Genomic DNA, 21,425 nt, shown 5'->3' with positions numbered 1-21,425 from the left:
CGGTATCAGTTTGTACTACTTGTGCAAATTTGTATGTGACCCAGAAAGGTCCCTGTGGATGAAAGGCAGAACTATTAAAAAATCACACCTTCAACAAATTATTTTCATTTTCTGTATGAGATTCAGTCCAACCTCTTACTGATATGATTCACACTATCATGTAACCTTTCACCCAGTCAGGCTCTTGGTGTCATATTACACCTCTGTGTCCCTAACATGTCTCCACAGAGTTCCCTGCCACAGACATGTCACACACGTGCAGAACCACACCACAGACACTCCGGGTTTTATAGGGGACCCACAGTAAAATCTGTCAGAGGGACACAGATAGGATTTTGCCAGTTCACAACCCAGCGCCAGTAACGCAATGTCTGTGAACACAAAATGCCCACTGACATTCAGCGCTTTTATAATGTTAATCACACAATTATATAGCACCAAATTCACTGTGGGCCCCCCTGTTTTGCACCCTGATACTTGTTCAGTAGTGGAGGAGGACCAGTGTTGTCTCTGCAGCCAGAGGAGAGAGAGAAAATGGCGCTGAGCAGTGTGCTGGCTGACTGAGGAGGAAGCTCCACTCTTCAATGGTGTGTTTCTCCTCAGCTTTTATGAGGTAATTTTTTATACTGGCGGGGGTAGGACTGTGCCTCAGCAACTTATGCCCCTTATTTATGCCAGTTTCCATAGGTTTCATGCTGCCCAGGGCACCCCCCCTGCGCCCTGCAGTGCCTGTGTATGTGTGGGCAACATGGCGCGCAGCACTCACACCAGCCGCGCGGTACTTTTAGCCGTCACTTTCTTGATTGAAGATCTGTCTTCTAACACTCACCTGTCTTCTGACTCTGTGAGGGGGTGACGGCATGCTATGGGAGTGAGCATTTAGGCACGGCTAGCGTTCAGTTCCCTTCAGGAGCTAATGGTGTCCTGTCAGCCAGAAGCAGAGCCATGAAACTCTTTAGGAAGTTGGTTCCTACTTCTGCCCCCTTAGTCCCACGAAGCAGGGAGTCTGATGCCAGCAGATCTCCCTGAAAATAAAAAACCTAACATAAGTCTTTTCAGAGAAACTCAGTAGAGTTCCCTCAGAGTGCATCTAGTCGACCTGGGCACATTTCTAAAACTGAGGTCTGGAGGAGGGGCATAGAGGGAGGAGCCAGTTCACACCCAATGAAAAGTCTTTAGAGTGCCCATGTCTCCTGCGGATCCCGTCTATACCCCATGGTCTTGATGTCGTCCCCAGCATTCTCTAGGACGTATGAGAAAAAACAATAACAGCTGCTGCACTAAAAGCAGGCAGAAAAAAAGTGCTCAACTCCTGGGGCAAAAAACTGGCTGCTGCAGCCAGAGAAGCGATATATGGGAGGAGCCTATGCTACTGCTACAAAACTTTTAACTCTTCGTTGCTTAAACTCCTCAGCTCACCCTATATCCCATGGTTCCAATGTCCCCTATGGATGACCAACAAAACGAGTTTTATGGTAAGAACTTACCTTTGTTAAAACTCTTTCTGCGAGGTACACTGGGCTCCACAAGGATAGACATTGGAGTGTAGAGTAGCATCTTGATCCGAAGTACCAACGGGCTCAAAAGCTTTGGCTTTCTTCCCAAGATGCATAGCGCCGCCTCCTATATCACCCCGCCTCCGTGCACAGGAGCTCAGTTTTGTTAACCAGCCCAATGCAGTAGCAAGTAAAAGAGACGACAACTGCCAGTTGCCACAAACACAACACTCTCCCGACAGGAGAAGTGTCAGCGGCTAATGCCATACCAACCCAAAGAAGCTAAGTGCGTCACGGTGGGCGCCTTGTGGAGCCCAGTGTACCTCGCAGAAAGTTTTAACAAAGGTAAGTTCTTACCATAAAACTCGTTTTCTGTTGTGGGGTACACTGGGCTCCACAAGGATAGACATTGGGGATGTCCTAATGCAGTTCCTTATGGGAGGGGACGCACTGTAGCGGGCATAAGAATCCGGCGTCCAAAGGAAGCATCCTGGGAAGCGGCGGTATTGAAGGCATAGAACCTAATGAACGTGTTCACTGAGGACCATGTAGCCGCCTTGCACAATTGTTCAAGGGTCGCACCACGGCGGGCCGCCCAAGAAGGTCCAACAGACCGAGTAGAATGGGCCGTAATGTGAGCAGGAGCTTACAGACCAGCCTTCACATAAGCATGTGCAATCACCATTCTAATCCATCTGGCCAAAGTCTGCTTGTAAAAGCCGGCCAGCCCTGTTTGTGAAATCCAAACAGAATAAAGAGAGAATCAGATTTCCTAACAGAAGCAGTTCGCTTCACATAGATACGGAGAGCCCGTACCACATCCAAAGACCGCTCTTTGGGAGACAGATCAGGAGAAACAAGTGCCGGAACCACAATCTCCTGGGTAAGGTGGAACGAAGAAACCACCTTAGGTAAATAACCGGGACGAGTACCAAGAACCTCCCGTTCACGGTGAAATATCAGATATGGGGAACTACAAGACAAGGCACCCAAATCCGACACTCTTCTAGCTGAAGCAATAGCCAGCAGAAACACCACCTTAAGGGAAAGCCACTTAAGATAAGCTGAACCAAGAGGTTCAAACAGAGACTCTTGTAACGCCTCCAAAACCACCTACAAGTTCCAAGGAGCCACAGGTGGGACATAGGAAGGTTGGATATGCAACACACCCCGAGTAAAGGTATGTACATCAGGTAAGGTCGCAATTTTTCTCTGAAACCACACCGACAAGGAAGATATTTGAACCTTGAGGGAGGCCAGACGCAGGCCTAAGTCCAGGCCCTGTTGAAGAAAGGCCAACAACTTGGCTATACTAATCTTGGAAGCGTCATAAATTGTTAGATGCGCACCAAACAAAGTAAGAATGACAGACCCTACAGTAAATCCGAGCAGAAGCCGGTTTCCGGACCCGCAACATAGTTTGAATGACCGCCTCAGAAAACCCTTTAGCCCTCAAGACGGAAGCTTCAAGAGCCACGCCGTCAAAGGCAGACGGGCTAGGTCCTGGTAGACACAGGGGCCCTGAACGAGGACGTCTGGGCGTTGTGGAAGTAGAATTGGACGCTCCGACGATAGGCCCTGTAGGTCTGAAAACCAGTGCCGTCTGTGCCACGCTGGAGCTATAAGAAGCAGAATTTCTCTTTCTTGCTTGAACTTCCGAATTACCCTGGGCAGGAGTGACACCGGAGGGAACACATACGGCAGCCGAAACCTCCACGGCACCACCAGCGCATCCACGAATGCTGCTTGAGGATCCCTTGTCCTTGTTCCGAAGACCGGAACCTTCTGATTGTGTCGAGACGCCATCAGATCTACGTCTGGAAGGCCCCACTTTTCCACTAGGAGTTGAAACACTTCTGGATGGAGGCCCCACTCGCCGGCATGCACGTCCCGACGACTGAGAAAGTCCGCTTCCCAAATCAGGACTCCTGGAATGAATATTACCGATATGGCCGGTAGATGGCGTTCCGCCCAATGTAGAATCCGTGAAACTTCCTTCATTGCCAAAAGGCTTCGAGTGCTGCCTTGATGATTTATGTAAGCCACTGTGGTGGTGTTGTCCGACTGTACTTGAACAGGACGGTTCTGAATTAAATGCTGGGCCAGGGTCAACGCATTGAAGACCGCCCGCAATTCCAGAATGTTGATCGAGAGGAGATATTCCTCTTTGGTCCACCGACCCTGAAGGGAGTGTTGCTCGAGCACCGCTCCCCAACCTCTGAGACTGGCATCTGTCGTCAACAGGACCCAGTCGGATATCCAGAAGGGACGGCCCCTGTACAATCGTTGGTCCTGGAGCCACCAGTGCAGCGACAGACGGATCTCCGGAGTCAATGAGATCATGTGAGACCTGATCCGGTGGGGCAGGCCGTCCCACTTGGCTAGAATCAGCCTCTGGAGGGGGTGAGAATGAATTTTAGCATACTCCACCATGTCGAATGCTGATACCATGAGGCCCAGCACCTGCATTGCCGAATGTATCGACACTTGCGGACGAGAAAGGAGGCAACGAATCCGGTCCTGAAACTTCAGGACTTTCCCCTGAGACAAGAACAACCGCTGGTTGTGAGTGTCCAATAGCGCCCCCAGGTGCACCATGTTCTGAGCAGGGACTAGGGAGGATTTCTTCCGGTTGATGAGCCACCCGTGGGCTTTTAGAAACTGGACAGTCATATCCAGATGACGTAGGTGAATATCTGGGGAATTTGCCAGGATTAACAAGTCGTCCAGATACGGTAGTATCCTGACCCCTTGACGGCGGAGCACCACCATCATCACCGCCAAAACTTTGGTGAAGACTCGCGGAGCCGTAGTTGAACCAAAAGGTAATGCCCGAAACTGGTAATGGAGGTTGCCAATCGCAAACCTCAGGTATTGCTGATGTGACACTGCTTTAGGAATATGCAGGTAAGCATCCTGTAAGTCCAGGGAGACCATGTAATCCCCAGGTTCCAAGGCCAGAACTATAGAGCGAAGGGTTTCCATACGTAACTTGGAATCTTTCACAAACCTGTTCAATGCCTTGAGATTGAGAATGGGCCGAGAGGACCCGATCGGTTTCGGGACTAGAAACAGCGGAGAATAATACCCCCGGCCCTTCTTAGCAAGAGGCACCTGTACTACGACTCCTGTATCCAGGAGGGTCTGTACCACCGAATGTAGAGTGTTTGCCTTTGTCTGGTCCAACGGGACGTCTGTCAGGCAAAATCGATGAAGGGGACGGTTTTTGAAGGCTATGGCGTAACCTCGAGTGACGACTTCCCGTACCCAGGCATCTGAAGTGGTCTTCAACCATTCCTGGGTATACCCTGGAAGCCGACCCCCCCACCCTGGGATCCCCCAGGGGGAGGCGCGCCTGTCATGCGGCAGGCTTATCCGTCTTGGACGCTGGCAGACGGGCATCCCAGGCTCTTTTGGGCTTCGGCTTACCAGGTTTTGAAGTGCGGTCCTGCTTGTTGTACGCCTGACCTTTTGCTTTACCGGAAGGACGAAAGGGGCGAAAGGAAGTACCTTTAGCCTTCGACACAGAAGGAGCGGTACTTGGCAGACGGGCAGTTTTGGCAGTAGCCAAGTCAGCCACTATCTTGTTTAAGTCTTCCCCAAACAGAATATCTCCCTTTAAAGGGAGTACCTCCAGGGTTTTTCTAGAGTCCAGATCCACAGACCAGGATCTCAGCCACAATATCCGGCGAGCCAGGCCTGATGTAGTAGAGGCCTTGGCTGCTAGAATACCGGCATCAGAAGCCGCCTCTTTAATATAGTGAGAAGCTGTGACAATATATGACAAGCATTGTCTACCATGGTCAGAAGAGATTTCAGCTTCCAACTCTAGGGCCCATGCTTCAATAGCCCCTGCAGTGTTGCTGCAATAGAGGGCCTTTGTGCAACACCCGTGAGGGTGTAAATCGCTTTCAGACAACCCTCCACACTTTTATCCGTAGGCTCTTTTAGAGACGTGACAGATAGAGCTGAGGAAACCACCATCCTAGCCACATATGAGTCTATTGGAGGAGGCGTTTCCCAATTTTTAGACAGCTCTGGCGCAAGGGGATAGCGAGCCAGCATCTTCTTTGAGGCACAAACTTCTTTCCCGGGTTTCCCCAGGGTTCCTGACGTATCTCCACTAGATGGTCAGAGTGAGGTAAAACTTGTTTAACCACCTTCTGACGCTTGAACCTATCTGGTTTCTTAGGAGGGACAGATGGCTCGGGATCATCCCTAATCTGTAAAATCAACTTAATAGCCTCCAAAAGATCAGGAACATCCACCAGCAGTATCTGTGTCAGAATCTGTGGGGTCAGTGTAAGCGCCATCTTCATCAGACGAGGTGTCAGTGACAGCAGTGGATTGTGAGGAGATAAGAGCTCGCATAGAGGACCCCTTGGTCTTAGGCGAGCGAGGGTCAGACTTTTTAAGTAGTCAAGGACTGGTTCAACTTCTTCAATTGAGCAGACAAATTATCCGCCCCCGGCGGGTTAGCTGAAGGGGACCACACACGGTTGCACCGGCATAGGAGGTCCCATAGGGGGGTTAGTTTAGTAACTAGCGTATGTAGAAGCATGGAGAAAGTAGCCCACGGTGGGTCATTATGTACCCCCGTTGCTACAATCCCACTGGGGGGCCAGAAGCCCCCAGAACCAGAGCTCACAGCTGCTATATTTTCCTCATAGATAGCTGTGGCTTCAGCAACACCGGCAGTGTGTTCAGCCCCAGAACCGTTACCCTCAGAAGCAGACATGATATAACTTGCAGTATCAGGTAACACAGTACAATTGGCAGCAGCACAATACCTCTTACCCAAACCCCTGCGCAGTGTAGTCAGCACTAGCAGAGATAAAGGAGAGATATGGTGACTAAAATCACAGAGAAAAATACGTATTAAAGTATATCTTTGTGAAAATCCTATATCGATATAAAACCTGACGCACCAAGCCCCCTCAGGTTATAGAATATAGGGATAGCAAGTTGAGTGAAAGACACAAAATGGACACCACTCAGCTAGCTAATGCACACACAGATAGTAATAACCTCTGCATTGTACAAAATGTGACTAACAATAATACTGCACTGGACTAGCTTATATATATATATATATATATATATATATATATATATATATATATATATAATCAATAGATATAACACTGCACAGTAAGAACTGGATGTATATCACAGGGTAATTGTGCTAGAAAACCCTGACTAAATGCACTCTTTCTTAACTAGCACCGTCTCTAAAGGAAGGTAGAATACTTAAGTGTCATGTAAAGTCACAGCACTGACAACCAGGCGGCTTTACGCAGGAGGATTTGCCCAAGCAGTCCCAGGAACAGTGAAGCTGAGAGATAATGGCGCCCAGACACTGACAGGGAGTGAGGGAGAGACAGATATGCAGCTCCAGGGTGGGAACATTTGCGGGAAATGGCGCCCTGGGGCTGGGGGAGGGGCTCCAGGTCTAAGCCTTATCCACTCTGCTTGCAAAACCACCGGGTACTGCGGGATACTTGTAAAAAGGTTTAGAGAGAAAACCTGACCTGCACGCATGCACTGGTGATCTAGTGGGATCGCCTGTACTGCCACAGTGTCCATCGCCAGCGCGCGCGGCCCGCCTACCACCGGCCGCGATAAAGTGCGGGTCCCGCGAGCGGGACCCACTTACCTCCTCCCGAAGTGCGGCCACGCGATCCCGGAGAGCCCCAGCCGTGTGTGCCTAACTTGGAAGAAAACCGGAGCCTCCTGTTGTAGGTACCCGGCAACCAGGGCACGGGAGTGTACAGCGCCGCTGGGGGAGAGATGGAGCTGCAGCAGGCAATGTCTACTGTCATCCAACACAATCTGTGCCTCTGCTGCAGCCCTTGTAGTCTTCTTTTTTCCTCACAGAAAGCTTTTTCTAGAGCTGCTGTGAGCAGCTCTTCCTGTTACATGCTTGCACTGCAAGCACCAACTACAAACTGTGCTCCTATGAACGGAGGCGGGGTGATATAGAAGGCGGCACTATGCATCTTGGGAAGAAGGTCAAAGCTTTTGAGCCTGTTGGTGCTTTGGATCAAGATCCTACTCTACACCCCAATGTCTATTCTTGTGGAGCCCAGTGTACCCCGCTGCAGAAAAACAAGTTTCATATACCTTTAAAATAAAAGTGCTGTAAACCAAGAAAGCCCACTGTTATTTAATATTTAGCTAATGAGACAATCAACTGCACTTTGAAATTAAATGTCCCCAATGGATATTTTAATGCTCTAATGTTGCCACCTTAGTAATGCAATCAGATACTTACGCAGTCCGGCTCTAGGTGGGTCAACTATGGCAACAGGGTTCTGAGATGTGAATGAGTTTATGAGTGTAGGGAAGATGTCTTCAGCTTTGCCACAACGAAATTCAATGTTGTTTAGATCTGTAATCAAGGAATGTCTTGCATATTTATTCAAGGCATGCATGTTACAAGGACTTCTACAGAAATTTACATAAATGTAAATTGCTACAACTTCTCAAAAGTGCCTCAACAGGTTTCCCCTTTTCTTCCATACCTCTGATAAGAGAAATATGACCACCCACACTCACAAATATGCATAAAATTTCTAAATAAATACCATTACAGTAGAGAACATTTGCTACATACAGCTACTTTGTTGCTAAAATTATAGACTTCATCCCTGATGTCACATGATGTTATTACAGCTCAAGAATGCTGCACTTGGAGCAAGTTCCCTTCCTGCACATTCATTGTCACCACAAAGCTGACTCCTTAATTTTAAAATTACATATTTTAGACTCTGGAACTGCCTAACTTACTAACAGGATTGAGAGCATTCAATGTCACATTTTATATTAGAAGGTTTAAGCATGTCGGTCTGTTTTTCTTTAAGAGCACTAAGTCATTTTGAAAGATGAACCAAATTTGAGAATGTGTCCTATTAATTTGTGACATCACCAAGGCACTTTAGGACTAGAATTCATGAGATACTGTCTTAGTGAACTCATAAGCAGCAGTCTCAGAAAATGGCTGTTTGCATCATGTGCATTTAGAAGTCAGTTAAGTACCGAATGGTTCATTGAAAGTACCCAAAGAGCAAAAATAGGATTTTGGTACTTACCAGGTAAATCCTTTTCTTTGAATCCATAGGGGGCACTAGAGTACTCTTGGGATATGGACGGCTTTAGCAGAACAGGCACTGAATATTTAAATTCAATAACTCCCCTCCCCTCAAGACTCCCAGAGTACCTCAGTGTTTTTTACGGAGCCGAACAGGAGCGATAGAGAGGATGAACAATGGAGAATTACATATAACATTATAACAGAACGGACAACAATAAAGTTGACACATAATGTAACTGACAACTAAACAGTTGACACCATAACCGATAGAACTTGAAAATTTGAACAAATCGGTGAGAATGTGTTACCATAAGATCTACTGAACTTACCACAAACTAGGTAAAACTGCTCTGGGTGGGCGTCCAGTACCCCCTATGGATTCAAAGAAAAGGATTTACCTGGTAAGTACCAAAATCCTATTTTCTTTTTCATCCACTAGGGGTCACTGGAGTACTCTTGGGACGTACCAAAGCTTCCCCTGTGGGCGGGAGAGCTGTTTGGCACCTGTAACACTAGGCGGCCAAAGCTAGATGCTTATGCCGCAAACGTATCAAACTTGTAAAAGCGCACAAACGTGTGCACTGATGACCATGTAGCCGCACAGCAAAGCTGCGTCGTAGAAGCCCCACGACCAGCTGCCCATGAAGTTCCTACAGAACGTGTGGAATGAGCTGTTACTGATGTAGGCGGCTGCAGCCTAGCATGAAGGTAAGCCTGAGGTATGGTCAGTTTAATCCATCTGGATAAGGTCTGCTTGGAAACTGTCCAACCCATCTTGGCAGCATCATAGAGAACAAACAATGTATCCATCTTACGAACTGCAGACGTTCGGGCTACATAAACGCGTAATGCGCGTACCACATCTAAAGTTCCTGAATCTTCTGTTAACACAGGAACTACTATTGGTTGATTGATGTGAAAAGATGACACTACCTTTGGCAAGAAAGCAGGATTCGTCCGAAGTTCCGCCCTGTCATCATGAAAAACCAAATACTGTGGCTTGCATGACAAGGCACCCAAATCTGAAACACGCCTTGCCGAAGCTAAGGCTAGAAGAAAAATTGTTTTCCAAGTGAGAAAATTAACATCCACTTGTTGTAAGGGTTCAAGATATGAAGACTGTAAAAAATCTACAACCAGATTCAAGTCCCATGGCGCTGTAGGTGGTATAAATGGAGCTGTAGTCTGAGGACACCTTGCAGGAAAGTGTGTACAGACGGCAAAAGAGCCAAACGTCTTTGAAAGTAAATTGACAAGGCAGAAACCTGCACCTTTAGTGTAGACAAACGTAGTCCTCCATCCAACCCTGTCTGCAGGAATAACAAGAGACGGGATAACTTGAAAGAGGTCGTCGGAAACTTCCGAGCTTCACACCAACCTATATAGGCACGCCAAATTCTGTGATAATGAGTTGCCGTAACTGGCTTCCTAGCACGTAACATGGTTGGTATAACAGATTCCGGAATGCCCTCTCTTCTTAAGAGGGCGGTCTCAACAGCCATCCCGTCAAACGCAGACGCGCTAAATCGGGGTAAAGGAACGGACCCTGTTGTAACAGGTCCGGACGAAGCGGGAGCGGCCAAGGATAGTCTGCGAGTAGTCCGCGGAGATCCGAGAACCAAGCTCTCAGAGGCCAATGAGGCGCCACTAGTATGACTGTTGCAGACTCATTTGATCCGTTTTAGCAACTGTACGGCCACGCGATTGTGAGAGCATCCACCGCCACTGCCTTTGGATCTCGCGTTCTGGACACATACTGGGGCGTTTGGTGATTGTGGTGAGACGCCATCAGGTCCACTTGAGGGTAACCCCACCTCTGGACCAACATGTGAAACACATCTGGATTTAATGCCCATTCTCCTGGATGAAAATCCCGACGACTGAGATAATCCGCCTCCTAGTTGTCCACTCCCGGAATGAACACTGCCGACAATATCACTTGGCGATGCTCGGCCCAATTGAGGATTCGAGCTACTTCCCGCATGGCCATGCGGCTTCTTGTTCCTCCTTGTTTGTTTATGTACGTGACCGCCATCGCGTTGTCTGACTAAACCTGGACCGTCTGAGACTGGAGCATGTGCACAGCTCGTTGTAGCGCATTGTAAATTGACCGGAGTTCCAGGACATTTATAGACCGCAATCTTCCGTGATCCGCCCAGAGACCCTGGAGCTGACAATTTTGAACCACAGCTCCCCTACCTCTGATATTCGCGTCCATCGTTAGAATTATCCAATTCCAGACGCCGAACCGTTTCCCTGCGGATAGATTGTGTCCTTTGAGCCACCAGAGTAGAGATACTCTGGCCCGTGGAGACAACCTCACCATCTGGTGAATCTGCAGATGCGTCCCCGACCATTGTGCGAGCACATCCAGTTGAAAAGGACGTCAGTGTAATCTTTCGAACTGAAGCGCTTCGAAAGCCGCAACCATTTTTCCTAACAGTCGAACGCACAAATGTACCGAGACTGTGCGTGGCTTGAGTACTAATTGTACCAGATGACGAATACTCTGTACTTTCTGTTCTTGTAGGTAAATTCTTTGATCCACCGTATTGAGAATCATTCCTAGGAATTGAAGTCGTTGAGATGGAATCAGATGTGATTTCTTGAAGTTGACAATCCAACCGTGCTGAACTAGCACATTGTACGTTAGCAACGCATGTTGGAGGAGCATCTGTTGAGACGGAGTTTTGATAAGTAGATCGTCCAAGTACGGAACGATTATCACTCCCAGGGATCTGAGATGAGCTATCATCACAGACATCACTTTGGTGAATACCCAAGGCGCTGACGAGAGGCCAAACGGTAGAGCCTGAAACTGGTAATGGTTTTGCCGTACCCCAAAACGCAAGAACCTCTGATGAGGTGGCCAAATTGGAATGTGTAAGTACGCATCCTTGAGATCCAGCGCAATCATGAATTCCTGTGGCTCTAAACCTGCAATTACTGACCGCAGGGATTCCATCTTGAATCTGTAGTAAGTGACGTACTGATTGAGACCCTTTAAGTTCAATATTGGTCTGACCGAGCCATCCGGCTTTGGTACTACAAAAAGACTGGAATAATAACCCTGACCTTGTTGGTGAACAGGGACCGGAATCAAAACTGCTGAATCCAGCAGAGACTGAATGGCAATTTGCAGAACCGCCTTCTTGTCATCCGACACAGGCAGTCCTGTCTTGAAATACCGCAGTGGTGGGAGACAGTCGAACTCTATTTTGTGACCTTTTAACACTAAATTGCGGATCCACCCATCTGTGGATGTCTGGAACCACCAACTGGAGATCCGAGATGGGCTGGTAATCCCTCATGCCACTGGCTTGTTGGTGACCTTAGCGTCCCGACGACTGGTGGTGGTTTGTTGAAAACCACGTCCTCGACCTAGTCTACCAGGTGTGGCTGTTCCTCTACCACGGCCTCGAAAGGGCTGAGGTCTAAAGGATTTGAACGCCGGGCCAGAGTATTTCCGTCTAGGTACCGTTGGAGGCAATGGTAGGAAAACAGACTCCACCCCCCCTCCCCTCCGTGGCCTCAGAAATCCATTTGTCCAATTCAGGACCAAACAACTTCTCGCCACCATAAGGTAACGCTTCTATTCCTTTCTTGACCTCTGCCTCCGCCTGCCAAGAACGCAGCCAGAGTGCTCGTCGTGCCGTAACTAGAGACGATGAAAAGCGAGAACTGAGCTGACAGACGTCAGTAGAAGCTGTACAAAGATGATCAGCAGCTTCACAGATTTGATCAGCGATAAGTATAAGGTGATCGTCATGTAGGGTGGACTTGAGTTCCGTTATCCATACAATTAGCGCCTTAGTTACCCAAATGCCAACCAAACCAGGTCTAAGCAACACTCCTGCTGCCGTATACATGGACTTTAGCATAGCTTCTAGTTTACGCTCTGAAGGGTCTTTAAGCGTAGAAGCAGTTGGTACTGGAATGGTTCATTTTTTAGTACGTTTTGACACAGACGAATCCACCATTGGCGGATTCTCCCATGTACATGTCACAGACTCTGGAAACGGGTTACTAGATTTAAATCGGCGAGATATAGAAAACCGTTTATCCGGATTCTTCCGTGTTTCTATTGACAACTTATTAAGAGATTCCGAAAAAGGAAAACACACTGGAGATCTGTCGTTTAGTAAATACTACCTCATCATTTGTCAGAGGTTCTTCAGTCTCTGGAAACTTCAGAGATTGACGCACCGTCCTGATGAGATTATCAATGCCCGGCCTGTCAATATCCTCACTATCTGACTGCTGGTCCAATTCGCCTTCCTCATGCTCATCTTGGGCCGTGAGTTCTGGCATAGAATAGTCAGAAAACAACATAGCAGAAACTGGTAAATCATAAGACAAATGAAAATTATCCTTTCTACCTGAAGTGGACTTGGACCTTTGCAAAGGCTGAGACCCCTCTGGTATCTCTGGCGGTCTCACCCGCGACTCAGATCTAGCCGCTTCCCGCTCGTGTCGAGCAGCGGCTAATTCTGATTGCACCCCAGCCATAACATCTGCTAGTATTGCCCATTGAGGGTCCGGGGATGAAACCGGAGTAGAATTCGTATTTGTAGCTGATTTTACAAAACATACTGTACATGTGGTAGAACCATCCGGTAACACACTCTTACAGACATTGCAGTGAAACTGCTTTTTAGTTTTAGCTGGTGCCTTACTCATTATGCAGACAGACAATACAAATAGACAAAGACAGACAACTTGCACGACTCAGTAAAATTGTTACTAAGGTGTGTCTATATATGGCCGAAGTGCAGTGCACGTGGCCAGTACTATATGAAACCTGATCCAAAATTCCCACTAACACCCCTGCGCCATCCGGTGGAGTAGTGTTGTAGGACAGGAACATTCTGGAATCAGAAACAGGAAGCATGGTTAAAATGACCCACATGCCATGCTTTCAGTCCTAATCACATGCAATATTCCCTGTAACCCCATGCAGCCGTGCCTTTATCGCTGCTGATATGGGCATTTACTCCCCCTCACCCCCCCTGCACCTGCGCTGCCTGCCTTGAGCTCCGTGTACCGCAGACTCTGTAGCGGACGGGAGAGAGTGCGGGGAGCCGAGAAGAGTATGCAGGGAGCCGGGATGCGTGGCGTATAGCGCCGGGAAGCTGCGCTATGGAAGTGCGGCCGGCATCTCTAAGTGATGTGCAGCCCCTCAGAGAGGCGGATGGTGCGCCTCAGTAAGCAGCAGGGCCGGAGCGGATGTGGCGGGCGCTAAGCCCCGTCTATATACAGCGCGGTTGAATTGGCTGGGGCGAGCGGCCTGTAAACAGTGGCGGGTGCGGGCGGCGGAGAAAAGGAAGCACAGACCCCACACAGTGGGGCGGCAGCGTGAGCTGACCGCCCTGTCCCACCCAGCATACCTGATATCATGTAGCGAGGGCGATGACGGGGCTTCTTCTGTAAGCTCCGTTCAGCCCTTTCCTGCAACTCAGAGACCGAGATGCTGTTGGCTGTGAGCGTGCTCTGTGTGAGGACCGACACGCCAGTAGCTGCCCTTGCAGCGTGCATTATCCCGGACCCAAGTTTCTTGCTAAACTGGCAAGGGATGTGCTCAAGGTGAAAAAAGTTAAAAATAAAAAGTTTAAAAATAAAATAGGATTTTAGTACCTACCAGTAAATCCTTTTCTCCTAGTCCGTAGAGGATGCTGGGGACTTCAAAAGGACCATGGGGTATAGACAGATCCGCAGGAGCTTGGGCACACTATAAAAAGACTTAAACTGGGTGTGAACTGGCTCTTCCCTCTATGCCCCTCCTCCAGACCTCAGTTAGAAAACTATGCCCAGGAGAGACGGACATTTCGAGGAAAGAATTTATAAATTTAAACACAGTGAGTGTCATACCAGCTCACACCACGAACATACCGCAAAACATGGCCTTCAACAGAATACCAGCCCACGGTATGAAACCATACAGCCATATGCTGATAGAACATGGAACACAACCTGTGTGTCAACCCAACCAATAATAAGAAACCACATGCCATGGCATGAACAACGTTAGCGATAGCCTGGCAGAGAAGAAACACCACAAAGTGCAACCAAAATCAATAACTGCAGACACAGTACGCACTGGGACGGGCGCCCAGCATCCTCTACGAACTAGGAGAAAAGGATTTACCGGTAGGTACTAAAATACTATTTTCTCTTACATCCTAGAGGATGCTGGGGACTCCAAAAGGACCATGGGGTCTATACCAAAGCTCCAGAACGAGCAGGAGAGTGCAGACGACTCTGCAGCACCGATTGAGCAAACATGAGGTCCCCATCAGCCAGGGTATCAAACTTGTAGAGCTTAGCCAAAGTGTTTGAACCCGACCAAGTATCCGCTCGGCAAAGTTAACCCACCAAGACACCTCGGGCATCCGCCCAAGAAGAGCCCATCTTCCTAGCAGAATGGGTCTCCCTCGACTTCGGTAACGGCAATCCAGCCGTAGAATTAGCACACCGAAACGTATCACAGATCCAGCGTGTAACAGACTGCAGAGACGCAGGCGCCCCAAGCACGCTGGGAGCATACCGGACAAACAGAGCCTCCGTTTCCCCAAACTGAGCGCAATTGGCGACATAAATCTTCAAAGCCCTGACTACATCGAGAGACATTGAATCAGCCAATGCTGAAGTTACCACATGCATCAAACTAGGCAGGTTTTTGATAAACCCCGAAAACCCTTTTTGGCAGAACTACTATCCGAGTTCTCAATTCTATCCACTTGGAAGATCAAACAGGGGCTCTTGTGAGACAAAGCCGCTACTTGCGACAACCGCCTTGCGGTCGCCCAAAAAGCAAAAGCATGACCACTCGCCAAGAGAGAAATTTTAACACAACCTTTAATAAAGGTTCCAATCAGTGAGACACAAGAAACGCACCACCACGTCAAGAGCCCACTGTGCCTATGGGGCACAAATGGAGGTTGGATGTGCAGTACTCCTTTCACGAAAGTCTGAACTTCCGGAAAGATGGCCAATTCTTTTTTTTGTTTTTGTTTTTAAAGAAAAATTTACAAGGCCAAAACTGCCCTGAAACGTAGCCTAACTGTAGGCCTGCATCAACACCTGCTTGCAAAGAATGGAGAAGAACGACTCAGCTGAAAGTCTGCCGTAGGAAGCTCCTTAGATTTACACCAAGACACATATTCACGCCAAATACGGTGTTAAGGCTTCGCCGTTACTTCTTTTTTAGCCTGAAGAAGTGTGGAAATGACCTCACTGGGAATACCCGATCGGACTAGGATATGGCGTTCAACCGCTACACCGTCAAACGCAGCCGCGGTAAGTCCTGATACACGCCCGGATCTTGCTGTAACAGTTCCTCCCGTAGAGGAAGAGGCCAGGGATCTTCTATGAATAAATCTTGAAGAACTAGATACCAAGCCCTCCTTGGCTAGACTGGAACTATGAGGATCGCCGGAACCTCTGTTCTTCTTACGTTTTTTCACCTTCAGCAGAGTGAAAGCGGAGGGGACACATAGACCGACTGAAAACACCCAAGGTGTCACGAGGGCGTCCACTGCTATAGCTTGAGTGTCCCTTGACGTGGAACCATATTCCTGAGGTCTCTCGTTGAGGCGAGAAGCCAACATGCCCAACTGAGGCACTCCTCAAAGACTTATCACTTCTGTAAAACTTCTCGATGACGACAGTATTTCTCCCGGATGGAGAGCGCGTCTGCAGAGGAAATCTATTTCTCCGTCGTTTACGTCCGGAACTAAGACTGCTAATATAACGTTTGCCAGTCTTTCCACCCAGCGGAAAACTATTTCAGCTTCTGCTATTGCCGCTTTGCTCCTTGTTCCGCCCTAGCGGCTTACTTACGCCACTGCTGCCAAGTCGTCCGACAGAATTAACACGGGCAGATCACGAAGAATCTGTTCATTGAAAACCGCTCTTACTTCAAGAAAGCTTATTGTAGACCAGCTTCACAGTTTGACCTTTTCCTCTGGAAATACTTCCCATGCAAGGACTGCTCCCCAGCCTCGGAGATCTGCATGCATGGACACCAGGATCTAATCCTGGATCGCGAACCTTCGTCCCTCTAGGAGGTGAGAACTGAGCAGACACCACAGGAGCGATATCCTGGCCATTAGAATTATATTCCGGTGCATGTGCCGGTGAGACCCGGACCACATACCCAACAGGTCCCGTGAAAACCACTCTGGCATTTGACCTGCTCACCGAAAAGGCCTCTTAGGCCGCACCCAACTTCTTCATCAACGGAACATACAGAAGGATTTGCACTGCAAATCTGATCCGACTCAGGATCCTCAGACCTCTTTCCACAGGAAAACACAGAACCTCAACCGTTCAGTATCTACCGATACCACCTCCGACATCTGAGTCGTTGGGAACAACAGTCCTTCCCTGTGTTGAAGAACAGACAGAGAAAGTAACAATGATTTGCTCCACTTGTTTCTTGACCTCGCCTCAATCAGACGAACATCTCATTACAGAATAACAATGGCTCTTAGTATTGAAAGAAAACCATCATACTACCATCACTCCAGTGAAATGGCAAAGACCATCCTGGCTATCCCTCCAGGTAATCTGAATGCGTAGAACAACGCATGTAAACTTTTTTTTTTTTTTTAGTTTATAACCGGGACAGGAGGACAAGGCCCTGAATCTGACGCACCTCTGGAGTGGCTTCGCGTATTACCTCCCCTTCCAGAGGGGAAACGGTAAGATCTATTAGAAAATCAGTGAGGGGAAACATCTGTAACTCTAGACGGTCCCCCTCCGGATTCTATAACTAACTCTCGGGTCCTGGTCTATTCCCGGACTAACTGAAAGGTAGCAGACGAGTCCTCACCGGAGTGGGGTCCAGGCAGGTAGATTCAGCACCATGTGGTGGATGTGTGAGAAACAGAAAACGACCTCCGCTTCTGCGAACCTAACAAGGCTGCAGTACACTTACCTTTTCACCTTCCATCTGCACAGAAAAGGAAAGAACGGTATCGAACTAGTTAAAGCGACTGCATCCCACAAAGGAATGCGGCACCAACCGTTGTGAGGGAATCTAACTCACTAAGTTAGATTTACCAGCAGTATCCGCCGAAAGTGACTGAACTAAGGCATCCCCAAACAGCGGCACACCGCCCTAGGGAAAAAAAACTCCAGTATCTCTCGGAGTCAGCCTCAGCATTTCCCCGGCCACCTCCTGTATACGCACTGCAGCCTGCCGCGATGTATAGAGAAGACCCAACATAAGGAAAATCCCCTATCTCTGCAGGATAATTCTATCGGATATCCCTCCGAATATAAACACTCCCTTATGTGCATGTAATGCAAATAAGTCCAAAGAATAGAAATAAAATATCACTTAGCTTCCTGTACCCGATCCTTTGTCACAGGACCCCGTGTCGACCAGGAGTTGACTTTCACAGTATTCTCTCCACCGCGGGAAAAGAATAAACATTCGGACTCCTTGAGAGGACGGGAGACCCACTCGTCACGGCCGACCTAGAGCTTTATCAACAGAGCGACCAGCACATGAGAAAAAATACTATTACTTCAGCATTCATTATAAATCATAAGATGAATATACATATTGTAATACACATAAACACACATATCCCAACCTATATATACATATAACATACATATAAGCGGATTGTCCAGAACCTTCAGGACCCAAGTGACATTAATGTGTTCTGAATGTGTATGACCATGTACTGAATCCGCAGTTGTGGCTCTACCAGAAAACATTATAGTCGACAGAAAACCTAGTAATCGTCGACAGCAGGGAGTAGCAACCAGGCAAAATAACATACTTGTGACTCCGAGGGAATTATACATATATAATTTTAATAACCATGTCTGTGCTCGAGCTACAGAGTCACGGAACCGAACCATATAAATACATATAAATATATATACATGTATAAGTTAGTTACAGCATGTCAATTTACACCCGGTAATAACAGTTGGTGCCGACAGGGTCACCCACATACTACTGTGTCTCCCATACCGTGTTTACTATGAACAAGTATAACACAACCGATCTGTTGACTCACTATCTACTGTATCAAGTACCAAACAGGTGTCGGCGATGCAGACAATGAACCCCAGAGGCGTTAGTAACAGAACATTCACACATGTCGACAATAGTGTATTTCTGACAGGGAGCACACAGAGTATACACAACCAAGAGTACATGCCCATTTTCAACTTAAAATAGTGTTATACATTCCTACATAACACTAACATATATGTGCCCCCCCCTTGTCTGTGCTGTACACACGTTTTGGCGGGGACATTGCTTAAAATGGCGCTGTCTCTTTCTGTGAGGGCTAAGCCCCGTCCCTTATCGGCGCGCAGTAGCCCACTATATTTAACCCGTTATATGCAGGCAGGGGACCATATACAGTGGCTACCCACTGTATATGTATACTGGGATTGTAAAAATAAATTAACATACTGGCCAGGGCGCCCCCTCCTGCGCCCTGCACCCGATATCAGCCGTTGGTGTGTGGGAGCAAATGGCGCGCAGCGGGACCGCTGCGATATGCTGGCGGGGGTAGCGGACACGGTGCCCGGGCACCGAACAACAAACTCAAGCCAGCCTTGTCTTGTTTAAAGAGCCTCAGTAACTTGCTGCCCAGGGCGCTCCCCCCCCAGCGCCCTGCACCCTCTGAGTGCCGTTGGTGTGTGGGAGCATGGAGCACAGCATGACCGCTGCATGTTACCTCTGTTACTGAAGTCTTCTGTTCTTCTAATACTCACCCGGCTTCTGTGAGGGGGTTGACGGCGCGGCTCCGGGAACAAGCAGCTAGGCACACCAAGTGATCAAACCCTCTGGAGCTAATGGTGTCCAGTAGCCGAGAAGCCGAGCCCTTGAACTAAGAAGGAGTAGGTCTGCTTCTCTCCCCTCACTCCCACGCTGCAGGGAGCTTGTAGCCAGCAGGTCTACCTGAAAATAAAAAACCTAACAGTCTTTTAGAGAAACTCAGGAGAGCTCCCCTAGTGTGTGTCCCTTCACTCCTGGGCACAAAGTCTAACTGAGGTCTGGAGGAGGGGCATAGAGGGAGGAGCCAGTTCACACCCAGTTTAAGTCTTTATAGTGTGCCCAAGCTCCTGCGGATTAGTCTATACCCCATTGTCCTTTTGGAGGCCCCAGCATCCTCTAGGGCGTAAGAGAAACAAAGTATAAAATATCAAAGTAAGTGTGGAGGTTCCACACGTGCGTGTCACTGCTGTGAGCACAGAAAAAAACACACTGAGGTACTCTGGGAGTATGGAGGGGAGGAGAGTTACTGAATTTAAATATTCAGTGCCTGTTCTGCTAAAGCCGTCCATATCCCAAGTGTACTCCAGTGACCCCTAGTGGATGAAAAATACATACAGGTTCTTTAGCTCTATTCAATACAAATAAAAAGAATAGTTCATTAAATCAGGATTTTGGTACTTACCGATAAATCCCTTTCTCCGATTCCACAGGGGCCACTGGAGCGTAGTTACAATGGGGAAATAGTAGGCAGTAATTGGGTGCTGGCACTTTAAAATTCTCACACTGTGGCTAGCTCCTGCCCTACTATCTCCCCTCCAAGCCAGTCTACGTAAAACTGTGCCCGAGGAGAGCTGTAATAAACAAACCGTAAGGTAGAGGAGGTTAATGACGCCCTGTAAACCAGGATAACACAAACCCAACCTGGAACAGAACCTAACAAACAACCGGCTAGCCCGAACTCAACAAGCAGTCATATGGTGATCTGCAAACCGTTAAGCAAAAAACAAGGAGGAACAGCGCTGGGCGGGCGTCCAGCGGCCCCTGTGGAATCGGAGAAAGGGATTTATCGGTAAGTACCAAAATCCTGATTTCTCCTTCATCCACTAGGGGCCACTGGAGCGTAGTTACAATGGGGACGTCCCAGAGCTCCCAGAACGGGTGGGAGAGCGCTGAGAGTTCTGTAAAACCACTCGGCCAAACTGAGATGCAGAGGCCGCAAAAGTGTCAAACTTGTAGAATTTGACAAACGTATGACGGCCGGACCAAGTAGCCGCCCGACCTAAAGTATTCATGGAGACCCCACGGGCAGCTGCCCACGAAGGTCCCACCACGCACGTAAAGTGCGCTGAAATGGAAAACGGAGGCTCCCGAGCAACCGCCAAGAAGACTGTCTGATGGTCAGATGTATCCAACAGCCCAGCATATGCTGGGACCCTGGCTATTTAGTACGGGAGCATCGTACAGAATAAAGAAGAAAAAACCCTTCGTCGAATAGCCTAAGACCTCTGTAGAGAAAGTCAGCGAGCCCTGACAACAGTCAAAGAGGACTGAAAAACACTAGTGTCAGATTTTTATGAAAAACGGACATGCCCTTTGGAAGAAACGACCGCTGAGGCCGAAGCTCAGCCGGGGGAGTTGCTAATAGAGTACTCCCTGAAAGAGAGCCCGAACTTACGGGCGCCATGCTAATTTCTTTTGGAAGAAAACCGAAAAAGGCAGGGACCGAAAATTCAGGTCAATGTGGTTTGAAGCGCAGCGGAGCAAAACCTCCCAGAGAAACCAAAGATTACGGCTGAATGGTAACTGAAAGAAGGGGAAAACCCCCTTTTATCCTTATTATGTCCCATACAGCTTTCCAAAAGTGGCAAAAGCGAGAAGAGGTAACAGACTTCTGAAATCGGGGCCTAGTAGGCCTAACCGAACTAGGGAACTCCTCCCTTCTGAGGTCTCGTGAACAGTCACACGGTTAAATGAAACCAGTGTAAGATTGAACAAAGAAAAGGACCCTGTTGAAGTAGACAGTCCAGTCGAGGTAGGAGCCAAGGCTCCTCTACCGACAACAGTTGTAGCCGTATCTTCAAGTCAT

At 48.3% G+C, this 21,425-nt stretch overlaps 1 protein-coding gene across 5 annotated transcripts in view; it reads right to left on the bottom strand.

The window, feature by feature from the left end:
- TRMT2A (tRNA methyltransferase 2 homolog A) overlaps nt 1–21,425 on the bottom strand; it is a 110,252-nt gene that overhangs the window by 12,221 nt on the left and 76,606 nt on the right. For all 5 annotated transcript variants that reach the window (XM_063964717.1, XM_063964716.1, XM_063964718.1 and 2 more), the window contains one exon: nt 7,771–7,887. In XM_063964717.1, the coding sequence (XP_063820787.1) occupies nt 7,771–7,887 (117 nt within the window). The remainder of the gene's footprint in view (nt 1–7,770; nt 7,888–21,425) is intronic.

This window comes from Pseudophryne corroboree, chromosome 1 (genome assembly GCF_028390025.1).
Source record: "Pseudophryne corroboree isolate aPseCor3 chromosome 1, aPseCor3.hap2, whole genome shotgun sequence".
NCBI lineage: Eukaryota > Metazoa > Chordata > Amphibia > Anura > Myobatrachidae > Pseudophryne > Pseudophryne corroboree.
This window is presented reverse-complemented; position numbering and strand designations above follow the sequence as displayed.